We start from the raw sequence: 12,409 nt of genomic DNA, 5'->3' as shown, positions 1-12,409 counted from the left end.
CTAAGCTCACTGCGAAAGAACTGGAGGAAAACAATAAACATTTAAAAAATCTGCCAATGATCATTGGCATTTAACATAGTCTTCTGCAAACACAGTTTGTAGAATGCCCACCTCTCAACCAGATGGCCATAAGTTTCTTGATTCCCAGTGTCATATTTCACTAAAGCCAGCTGCTATTGCTGGGAGAAAACTGTGGCCAAACCTCTTTATTCTTGTTTGCTTTGCAAGTCAAACATAATTTAATTGACAACTTTTCAAACCTGGCTTTTAATCCATGATGGTACAATAATTCTGAGAAGAGGCCGAATAACCCTTAGCTACAGTTAACAAGACATACAGCTTATCTCTTATAAGTAGAAAAAATGTTTTCATTTTACATAAAGCAAGAGACATAAAGAGTACAAAAGCACAGCTTTTGTCATTTTGGCAATATTGCAATTTTACAAACATTTGCATAGAATGTGTAAGAAAATAGTTTCCTTTATCATTCAGATTAAATTTTTCATACATAAAGAAAATGTACTTTAATGAGATCAGTAAAGAAAGAAAGGAAAATGGCTAGCAGGCCTGGTTTAACACATAAAAGATTACATGTGATGTCCTTTAGGGATGAGCGCAAACCCAAGACTGAAATTAAGTGGTTCAGTAGAACCAGGCCAAACCAAGCTTTGCTAGGTTCAGGGAGCACCACGTTTTTCAATTTGCCACTGAGTCAGAAAGGAAACAGCAATTTAAACAGTTAAGATTTGACCTTAATTTGGGCTGCCCAGGATATATTAGGTATAGTCTGGTCAGATGGTACGTTCTGGGTGTTTTTCACTGGATTTAGGAAATGGATGTTTGCTCACTCCCTAATGTGTCCTTAAGAATCTCGACACTGTCTTACTGGTTAGTAGCAGCTGCGTTTGTGCAGTGTTTGGAATTTACATCACACGCTCAATTCTTTGGTTTATACCACATCACAAAAAAAAATCAATAACATAAAACCATGGTTTCACCAACAATGCAATGAGAGGTCCTGGGAAGGTACAGTTGGCATGATTTCTCTTCATATTGAAAAAAAATGGAGACAAGAATGAATGATTTGTTCATTCCTTTCCAAATGAATGACATGCAAATACCACATTATATTTAAATGTTCAACCAAAACTACTTAGGAATTTCTTGAACTCCCGTTTAGTACTACAATAATATGGCAAAACCAAAGTCCATTGAAATGTTGAAAAGGGAACTAAAGTTCTGAGAAACGACTTATTACCGTATTTGTGGTATTAAATGTTCAATCCTTTCATAACAAGGTCCTGCTAACAATAAAAAACTATGTGCTTTACTTAGATTAGCAAAGGCACCTGTGTATTTCTCCCCCTTTCTGGAAAAAGGATGGTATCCAGGTTGTCCTGGTGCAGGCATATCTCTTCACTGACAGTTTATACACCAACTGGTCCGTTCCCATTCAGAAGGCAGCCACGTCCTCCTGCCGTGCGGAAGCAGAGGTTTTGTAACATCATTGTGGTTCCTGATTCACCGTGAGAGTCAAAACAGATGCCGAGGGACAGTACCGAAAAGGCTTTTACGGTGGTAGAATCGCAACAGCGTCCGTGGATTTAAATCCGCAAACAGACGTTGCTGCTGGACTGGCAGGTGGAACCCGCCGCTGCTGGAGAGAGAAAGAGTTTGCCATTGGGGCAGACACACACTTCATAGACAGTCTGACGAAGGTTAGAAGAACTGGCTGAGGAAGAAGAGGTGGAACCCTGGGGGATGTTTCCCAGTCGGATTGTTTTTGCATTTAAAAATATCTGAAGAAAAGAAATAAAAAGTTATACCTTAGCTACTATTTAAAGAGTATGTGCCGCGATGCTGGTAAGACCCCATTAATGTAGACCAGATACACGCTGATGTTCACTAAATAATTCAATTAAACAACATGAACATTTTGTTCCATTTGACTCACGCTGGTTTACAGGACAGCCCCAATGTAGAACCACTGACAAAATTCAAATAACGCACATGAAGTTTTACAATGGTACAATTTATCTTCAGGGCTCTGTTATGAACCGTCAGTCATATTCTAGAACTGCCAATGAATCCAATTTATTTCTTGTCTGATTTTAGATAGGTTTAGTTCTCTACCCAGATTTTGCTGACAGAACACCATCCTCTCACTAAATATTCTCTGAAATGTCATGGCCTCTGACAAAACATGCAGCCCTGAATTTCCTGGGAGCACATGGCACAATTCCTGTGTAAGTTGTCCAGGAGTGCGTAGCCTCAGGGAAATCGGGTAGGATTTGGATTTGCTGACTTCTAGCCCAGGCTTTAAGTTTCTGATGGGGCTTGGTCAGGATGAAACCTCTGTCCATCCAAAAAATGGACCATAATGTCAGACAAGGCAGGACCGGGGGAAGGAATTCCCACGCTGGAAGTTTCCTCAGTCCTGGACTCCCTCAGGATGAGCCTAGAATACAGATCTGCTCAGCAGCAGAAGCGGGGTTCACCTGGAGGTCTAGGCTTGGGTCCTGGCCTAGACCCCGATTAAAATCCTAGTTCCATTATGCATCTAAGCTCCCATACTTAAGAAAATACATACTTGCTCTCGAGGCAGTACAAAGAAGGTTCACTCGGCTAATCCCGGGGATGAGGGCGTGGACATATGAGGAGAGGTTGAGTAGATTGGGACTCTACTCATTGGAGTTCAGAAGAATGAGAGGCGATCTTATTGAAACATATAAGATTGTGAAGGGGCTTGATCGGGTGGATGCGGTAAGGATGTTCCCAAGGATGGGTGAAACTAGAACTAGGGGGCATAATCTTAGAATAAGGGGCTGCTCTTTCAAAACTGAGATGAGGAGAAACTTCTTCACTCAGAGGGTAGTAGGTCTGTGGAATTTGCTGCCCCAGGAAGCTGTGGAAGCTACATCATTAAATAAATTTAAAACAGAAATGGACAGTTTCCTAGAAGTGAAGGGAATTAGGGGTTACGGGGAGCGGGCAGGAAATTGGACATGAAGCTGAGTTCGGATCGGTCAATGCCCTGTGGGTGGCAGAGCGGGCCCAGGGGCTGAGTGGCCGGGTCCTGCTCCTACTTGTGTTCTTTAGATTTGAGGTTAGGATCAGATCAGCCATGATCTTATTGAATGGCGGAGCAGGCTCGAGGGGCCGATTGGCCTACTCCTGCTCCTATTTCTTATGTTCTTACAAAGGGGGCGGATTGGCAAAAAAATTCCTTTGCATCAACTGTGACAATAGTGCTTGGCCAGTTCCGCACTTCCAGTGGGCACCCAAGGTGTGCCATAGTGGCATGGGTACCTGCTAGCCCTAGTCAAGCTAACTATCCTTTAACCTTAACATATTTGTTTCTGTGCTGCACTTCTGCCCGCATTCTTTATGGTGCCATGATAAACTAAGAAAGCATAGAAACTATCCTTTCTACAATGTGTCTCTTACTAAAATACACTTAAAATCATTGAATGATACAGCGAAGAGGAGGCCTGTGCTTGCTCTTTGAAAGAGTTATCTAATTAATCCCACACCTCTGCTCTCTCCCCATAGTCCTGCAAATTTTTCCCCTTCATGTATTTATCTAATTCCCTTTTGAAAGTTATTATTGAATCTGCTTTCACCACCCTTTCAGGCAGTGCATTCCAGATCATAACAACTCGCTGCATAAAAAAATTTTCCTCATCTTGCCTCTGGTTTTTTGCCAATTACTTTATTTGAATGACTGCCAAAGAAAGCTATATCAACTTTCATTTCATTGAAATTCCTGGAGTCCTGGAGTGGAAATTTGGTGGAGAGACTGCCTGCCACCCAGACACAGCGAAGCAGACCCCATTCCAAATCATAGGTGACGGAGTCAACTACATGGTCTGGGTGGGCTACCGGCACCTGCGAGGGTGCATCAGTAGCATCTGCCCCAAAAGGAAAACATTCTAGGGCTATTCGGAACTAGTGGGACTAATTGGAAAGCTCTTTCAGAGCAGGCACAGGCACAATGGGCCAAATGGCCTACTTCTGTGTTGTAAGATTCTATGATTCTAACAGGCCTGGAAAATTGAAGCAGCTCCAGGCCTTTCCAAGGGTGGGACAGATCTAGGAAGGACCCAAGAGAAAGATATTTTTCCCATTCTTCAGCTTCCAGTGGAGCCAGCAGGTTATCTGTTTAAAGTAATCAATCTTACTCCATGATTGGTTATCTTGGCTTGGTAAAGGTTTGAGGCCTTTCTGATGGCCTCAATGGGATTTATGCCAGCTCTCAGCTGATGCCTTATAAAGGTTTACTGGATGAATTCCCACAGTAGCCCAAGAATTCCCACAGAAATGCCCCATTATGTAGGAGGGATGGGCAGAAGATCCACCCAGAAAATGACTGGAATTAAAAAATAGGGCAGAATTCCAGTGGAACAGGGTTGCATTCCAAATTAAAGCCACAGGGGGTGCTCTGTCCACTCTCTGCCCTTGGGTCCAACCAGAATTTTGGATCTAATAAGTTCTGGAGGTAACAAAGGCATGTATGAGGGTTTCAGTGGTGCATGGGCTGAAGCAGTGGCGGATGATATTACGGAGGACTTTGGGATGGAGGATATGAGTTTGGAAGCTCAGCTCTAATGTTCTGGTGATGTTATACACCATCTGATTCAGCTGGAGACAGTGGCTGGGGAGGAGGATGAAGTTGGTGGTTAGGATACGAAGTCTGTGGCAGGGACCAAAGACTGTCTTCTTCAAAGACATTCCCTGGTAGCTTATTGCAAAACGATTTTGCACTTTAAGTGTAAAATTTCTGCCTTAATTTCCTTCTAATTTCCTAATTTTTAACTCATGCTTCCCAGTATTTTCCCACAGTAAATATTTTGACAGGATAGTTATTGCAAATTGGAATATGAGAGTAAATTTTGGAAGCTCCACACCTGGAGTGCAAGCATGCTAAATTTGCCCTATGATCCTATATAGAGAATTGAAAAACTGATAATCCTGTTAAATGATAATACTGTGCACAAATCGAATACCTGTACTCCGGTCTGACAAGTACTAACTTACATGACTGTCTGAACTGATTTTAATGAGTTAGGTTAAAGATCACTAGCTTTCTTTGTATAGACTCTTCGCAGTCCCTGCTACTGTCCCAGTATAATTTTAAATGAGCACTCATTAGTTATGGCAGTACTTTTCAGCCACTCTGCAGTTTTAATTGTTGGTGAAAATGATCCCAGCCTAATCACTTAGTACAAAAAATGACAGTCACAGCTGTGAAGCACAACATTGAAAACCTGCTACAGAATGACTGCAAAGAAATAATTTAATCTCAGATGATATCCATAAATCATTTAAGTTTCACTTTTGTGGTTTTAATATACCTGATTCCATTAAATGGCTGCCTATTAATCACTCCCAACCAGCGAGCATTTTCCGTTTTACACAAGGCTCATAATACCTTTGTAACTTAGCTTCAGAACTGAAATATAATTCCCTCTTGTACCATCCTGTGAAATCCTGAGGGTTATTCAGCACTGGCCACAGTATATTATAATAGCCAATCACATTATTCAATCAGCAGAATTTCCAAACTACTTTTACTGCTGCAATGCAACTTGCAACTTCTATGATACCAAAAGCAGTAAAATATTATCATAAAATAAATAAATCTACAGCTACATCATAGCAGTAACAGTAAGAAATAGAGGGAAGCAAAGGTAAGAGTTTATATAAGAGTAGAATATGGGCCCTGAAAATCAACAGGCCATGAGCTTGGCATACCCACTAGATTGTGCCCTCCAGCGCTGACCCTGCCGGAGTTTGCAGGCTCAGCAAGGGGGCACCTAAACTACACAGAACCAGCGGGCACCTGCGCCACTACGGGGATCTCCGGCGCCTGCCTGACTGCCCATGAAAGCCAACTCCAGCCTGCATTTGGGGAGGGGAGTTGCTGCCCAGGCCATCCCAAGATCTCTGCCATTTCCTCTTTTAAATTTAACATTACCTCCTTGCTTTTGCATTCTCTAGAAATGAACCCCAGTACTTGGTTTGTACTCTTTTATGTCCAACTCAGGGCCACTGCACCATTCTGATACAATAGCACAGAATCAGTGGTGTGTGACAGATTTACAAGTACAAGTTTCCATCAGAAGAGCTTACCTCCCCATCTGTGGACTGGAGCTGTAGTTCTCGTCGACAGATGGCCTTGAGGTCCCCTTCGACCGCATTAATATACACTCCCTTCGGGGCTTCCATTGTCAGAGCCCGGGTCGGAGATTCCAGCCTGCAAATTCCATTTGGAAAACAAATTCATGATGAACAAAATGCCTGCTAATATCAATGCAATTCAGTCACACCTCCGGGACTGTGAAAAATGGATTGAATTGTCAAATTATACCATTGATTTGTTAGGCTACTGAAAACGAAAAGAAACAGTGATATGTTAGCTCAGGAAGCTGTAGGCATTTTAATCAAACTGTAAATCAAAACATCAGCAGAATTTATTCTGGGCAAGATTTAGATGCATTTCATACAAAAGATGTGTCTCAAGAAACTTATTTTTGCCATTTACATTCTGAGTACATCATGGCAGATTCAGGCAACTGAAAAAATATACAATTGCTTTAAAAACAAATAAGCTTCTCAGTTGGCCTTTAGGAGAATTTTATTTTAGCTAAGAATGAAGGAGAATGTTGTTCTTACAGGGAATTAGTACAGCAATGTCATATTTGGAGTAACGATACAGCAACAGATTTTGATGCTATTTTTAAATAATTATTTGACAGAACTGAACATTCTGCATCTACAATAGACTGTACCATTCTGGTAATTGTTAATAAAGTATGCATTCAATTCAGCATGAGACAGAATCAGGTGACCAAATAAGAAGCCGGTGTGCTAAAAGATAAATAAACACACCTCTTTGCATTTACTGTTACCAGTAGATTACAACTATTGCAGGATACTTGTCATTTTTTGTTCTTTTTCACTACAGTTTTTCCATTTACTTTGTTTTGCTGCATGCAATTTGCTGACTTCGCAGTAGTAGCCAAGATGTAAAACAAGAGGTTTTGAGGTTGGTATGTTGTCCTTATTGGGCCTTTTAAGTCATTCCATGCAAAAGAGGCTACTCCTTTATTCTTAGCTGTGATCAAGACAACAAAGAATAAGAAGGTGTTTGCACTGCAGTGAGTTTATCATTTTAATGCTAAGAGCTAAGTCTGGTGTAAATGCCTACATACAATGAGTTGGATTTCAGTATTGCTGTTAGATCCCATACTGAGAAAACACTTCTTAAAATAGTTAACTAAACTGAAATAAATACTGATTGCAGATATAGCAGCCCCCTGATACCTCAGTGGGTAAAATGAACTGCAGGGTATGGGACTAAGTCACACGCACCAAGAAGTTCTCTGATCCGTTTTGAGCCAGCCAGAGCAACAATCAACCTCACTATTCTCAGGACTGGAGAGAAAATCCAGCATTCCTAATCACTATCTAGCAATGTTTTTGGAAGAGCATACATGTGGACATAGTGAGAGGATAGGATCAGTTTTTGTTTTGGCTATGATGGTCTTCATGGGTAAAGTCCATTCAATGTCCAGGATCACACATGAAGATCTGGCCACTTAGGTAAGATACTGGAGGGCTGTAGCCATCTGTACCTCAGTGTGAGGTGGGGTAAGAGGAGAAAATTGGTGGGTCAAAAAATAAAATACAGTCAAACTAGCATAAGGAAAACCCTTCATACACAGAGGCATGGAGCATACAATTAAACGATTGAATCAACATTGTCAGTGAGTAGATGAAGAGTATCACCGTATGTACAGAAATTATAGCATTTGACATCGATTCCTCAGAGATCTAATATGAGTTTCAGCAATATTTCAGTCAAAACTCCTGTGTGGAACGTGAAAAATTGAACTTCTTCTGTTATTGCTAATTAGTATATTTTCTTCTTAATTGTGGAAGAATATTGGTGGCATTTTATATGCAATAAAAATAAATGCAATTAAAGACAACACACAGATAAAGTCTAGAAATTACAGTGTGCAATCTTAGCATACAACATTTAACACATTCATAGTAAATGCCTTTGCTGCTATATTAATGGAAGTGTTAAAGTTCAAATAGAAGACAAGGGGATTTCATACAAATGGATTAAGTGTCTGTATGCTAATATTACTCAGTGTAATTCAAGTCATATTATTTTATACTGTTGGAATTATTCACTTGGTCAGTGACAGTGCAAAGCATATTTAAGCCAGGTATGAACCAATAGCAATGCTACTTACCACAATCAATTCAGAGACAATGGATATTTAACCATAAACCCTTAAAATATGAAATGGCAAAATTAGGAACGTTGAACTCAGGTATACTGCTGACTAAATGGAGAATGCCAAAGCTAATTTAATTCATGAACTGCAATCATCATCAGCGACATTAGACCTTTGCTTTAATGATTAGACAGGATTTGAACTTGGTTTAAGTTCCTTATTAATGTTTGATTAGTGATTCTGCTTAATAAAAATGACAAAATAACATGTCACTGTGCAATTCATTAATTCTTTGATTACTGAATGACCTTTAAAGTCTTAAAAGTATACATGCATTCCCTTATATAACTGACAAAAATTATATATAAATATCCAGAATATAAAATATAATTAGCCATACACCAAACCACTAGGCATCCCTTTGGTCAGTGAACTGTGAGTCACATGACACTGAGGAAGCAGCAGCCAGTCTGTGGAGCTTTGGGAGAGTTGGCTGAACAGGCTGGGGCTCTTTTCTCGAGAAAAGAGAAGGCTGAGGGGTGACCTGATCAAGGTCTTTAAGATAATGAAAGGGTTTGATAGGGTAGATGTAGAGAAAATGTTTCCATTTGTGGGAGAGTCCAAAACCAGAGATCAAGAATATAAGATAGTCACTTATAAATCCGATATGGAATTCAGGAGGAACTTCTTTACCCAAAGAGTGGTAAGAATGTGGAATGCGTTATCACAAGGAGTAGTTGAGGCAAATAACATAGATACAGTTAAGGGGAAGCTAGATAAGTACATGAGGGAGAAAGGAAAAGAAGAATATGCTGATAGGGTTAGATGAAATGGGGTGGGAGGAGGCTCATGTGGAGCATAAATGCCGGCATAGACCAGTTGGGCCGAATGGCCTGATTCTGTGCTGTAGACTTGATGTAACGTGATGTAATTAAAGGGTCAATAATGCAGTTCTTGGTTCAATTGAGGCAGGACCACTGCTTTTTGGATGCTGTGCTTGATTGCACTGCTCTTAGCTGACCGTGCGTTATTATACAAGGTCAGTTAATTTATATAATGTTGCACAGAATATGATACACTGAGAGTATACTTGGGAAAAGGGACAGTTACTTAATACCAGCAGCTCGTATAGGGCTGTTAGTTGCCTTTAAAACTGTACTGGAACTGAGATTGAGAAATGGCTGTGGTAAGACTACAACACAGAACAGCACCATACCAGGATGCAGTTTTGGAGATCCACCTACAGGAAGAACAAAAAAAATGGTGCTATTATTGAAGCATAGGGACATCCTCCAATGAAGCTCAGCACCTCAGCAAGCTGGATGAAAGTTGCTGAAAGACTGAATGCTGTCTTACCAGTGCACTGATCCTGGGAGCAGGTGAAGATAAAATTTGCTGCTCTCTGCAAGGTTGTCAAGGTAAGTATGCACTATCTTTACTTAACTTTACAATCTAGCCTTACAATGCATTTTAAGAGCACTTCACTGTAAGCTGGGTAGAGCATCAGAGAGAGAGAAAGCATAGCACTCCCACAACTGTTCATCTACTGCTCAAATGCACAAGCATGCAGGGTTTTTGCAGGGCATTCTGTACTAATGCCATGCCAATGCCTTTGATTGTGACCTATTATACGTGGCAAGCCACAAACCCCAAGCACATACCCAACACAGGGTACCTGCATGCTGCATATTCATGGGTTTCATAAAAGGTAGCTGCTCGGCTAGGTATTTGCATAACACACATTTTCTCTCACATTCGTCATTCCACTATATGCAGACTGGAGAAGGTTCACCTAATCAAGCATCTTTGAATCTTCACGAGGAGAAGGAACTTCAGATCCTGGGGTAGGAGGTAATACAGGAAATAAGGGGAGGGGAGTGGAGGTATGCCTCTTATGGCTCACTCCTAATAGCACAAATGAACAGCTAGTATCGTCCTTTGCTTTTATTCATTTTCCTCCTACTTACTTATTCATTCACAAATAGACATACACTGCAGCAGAACAGCATAACAGACTAGAATGTCTTGCCATATAAACTCTGTTTCAAGTGCTTTCTTACTGCCAACAGCCTGGAATGGCCAATTTCACAGAGCCTAGTTTGGGTCCATGAGCTCCTCACACTTGTTGTTGGAGATAAGGGTGGAGGGGGCAGGAGAGAGAGGTTTAAGGAGATGGTTGGGATGGATTATCTTTGCATTCCAGGATGACCTTAGAGTGGTGAGCAGTTTTGACAGAGGAGATCAGGGCCCAATAATGCTTAATGTGGTCCAGCCAGATCTGACGATGGATAGCTAAACCAATTGTGTACCAGATACGTTCAAGTCTGTACCTCTTGGACTTGAAGGAGTGAAGGTGGGAACCGTAACAGGGGGAATGACCAAGGTGGGAGAGATTCTAGGTTTTACTGTGGACTAGGGCATCAAAGTTAGAAGTGAGGAAGTGATTGAGCACATCAAAGGCTGCAGAAGTATCCTGGAAAACGGAAGGCCAAAGGCTAGACAGTTGGCAGTTTGAAAGTGCAGCTGTAAGTAATGTGGGGGAAGGTTATTTTCCAGGAGTGGATACAGAAGGAAGTGGCGTTGGAAGGGGGACTGGTGAGGGATACAAGGAGGTGATCAGAGATGACTTTGTCTGTGATCGAGACAATGGGAGTAGAGAGGCCATGTTGAGAGGGCGGTCGTGAATATGGGTAGGAGAGTTTATATGGAGGGAGAGGTTAAGGGAGGAGAGAAGAGAAGTGAAATCAGAGGAGAGGGTGCAAGGTAAGTTGAGTGGAGATTTAAATCACCAGGGATAAGGTGCTCCTCAGTTCAGAAGTTGAGGGAGGAAAGGAGTGAAGATATTTTGGTGAGATTAGTGTGGGGCTTGGGAGGACCAGCATTGGGGAGGATTTTAAAGGAGATGCAAGAGGGGTGGAACAAGGTGAGGTACTTAATGGGGAAAGTGCCAGAGGAATAGAGAGAGACCAAGGTGTGATTTGGTAATAAGTGCCACACTGTTACCATGGCAGTTTGGGTGGGGCAGGAAGATATAGCCAGACAGGGAAGCTTCAGTAAGTAAGATGTCAACACCCATGAGGCAAGTTTCCATCACAGCCAGAATGTCATTTAATCATCCACAATAACATTGTGGATAGCAAGTGCCTTGTTCGCGAATGAATGGGCATTCTGGCAGGAAATACAGAGACTCACGGTGATGGTTCATCCTCTGGCAGAATTCAAGGGGGCAGTAGTGGGTGGGGTGAGTGGGGCAGGAAGGTGGTTGGCAAGATTAGCCCCCTAGCATTAACATAGGGTAGGGCAGTAGGAGTTACTGATCGTAAGGAGGCAATGACAGGTGCTTCGATGGGCCCTTCGGAGAATGCCAAGAAAGACCAAATAGCTGTCGGCTTATCCAAGGGTATGCAAGCCAGGGATAGCGGCAGGATAATAGGATAGGAAGGCAGACAAATACTGAACGGTTGGGGTGGGGATATGGGGGAAGCAGGGCAAAATACCCATGAGGGGAGAAATGAACGGTGGCATGAATGGTTGACAGGAAGGGGAGGAGACAGAAGAGGGGTCAAGAAAAAAAAGGAAGATAGAAGTAATGAGCTCAGGTCCAGACTGGCAGACAAAATCCACATATCCAAAGGTACTAATTAGAGTTCCTTTATCAAATACCCCCTAGTGGGAAATGAGGTCTAGCTTTAAAAAGATTAAAATTGCTTGGGTGTAAAAGTTAAAAAAACAACAAGTAAGCACATAAATTGCTGGGTCAATTCACAGCAATTTGCAACAACTACCAAACAGACTCCCCTTTAAGGAAAAAGATCCAACAATGCTGAAGGGTTTTATATGGGCATTAAGTGGCTGCGGCACTGTTTAAGATGTGTCAATGCATTATGGACCAGAATTTAATTTAAATAATTTTGGGATTGCACAGCAGGCTGCAGGCTTCAGCATCCACTAATAATGGTTGTCCTCGCCTGATGTGCATCTGCACTACTGGTGTCAATCACTGCGTTAGCAGCTTCTAAATCTAACTGCCATGAGTCTACAAGCTTGAGGTGGGGCGGGGGGGGGGGGGGGGGGGGCGGTAGGCGGTGGGGTGGGTGCGGTGGTGTTGCATTTTTGTCAGTATATAGATAAGGAAATTTCAATTTGTGTCATGAATA

The 12,409-nt window shown here is 41.8% G+C and overlaps 1 protein-coding gene across 1 annotated transcript in view; it reads right to left on the bottom strand.

The window, feature by feature from the left end:
• Positions 1-1,604: 1,604 nt before the first annotated feature.
• Positions 1,605-12,409, bottom strand: part of LOC137332600 (zeta-sarcoglycan) — a 424,722-nt gene continuing 413,917 nt past the window's right edge. The window contains exons 7-8 of the mRNA XM_067996589.1: positions 6,133-6,256; positions 1,605-1,799 (exon numbers count right to left, since the gene is read on the bottom strand). Of these exons, the coding sequence (XP_067852690.1) occupies positions 1,605-1,799; positions 6,133-6,256 (319 nt within the window). The remainder of the gene's footprint in view (positions 1,800-6,132; positions 6,257-12,409) is intronic.

The sequence above is a fragment of the Heptranchias perlo genome, chromosome 1, assembly GCF_035084215.1.
Source record: "Heptranchias perlo isolate sHepPer1 chromosome 1, sHepPer1.hap1, whole genome shotgun sequence".
Lineage (NCBI taxonomy): Eukaryota > Metazoa > Chordata > Chondrichthyes > Hexanchiformes > Hexanchidae > Heptranchias > Heptranchias perlo.
Note: the sequence above shows the minus strand (reverse complement) of the source record. Positions and strands in the feature narration are given on the sequence as shown.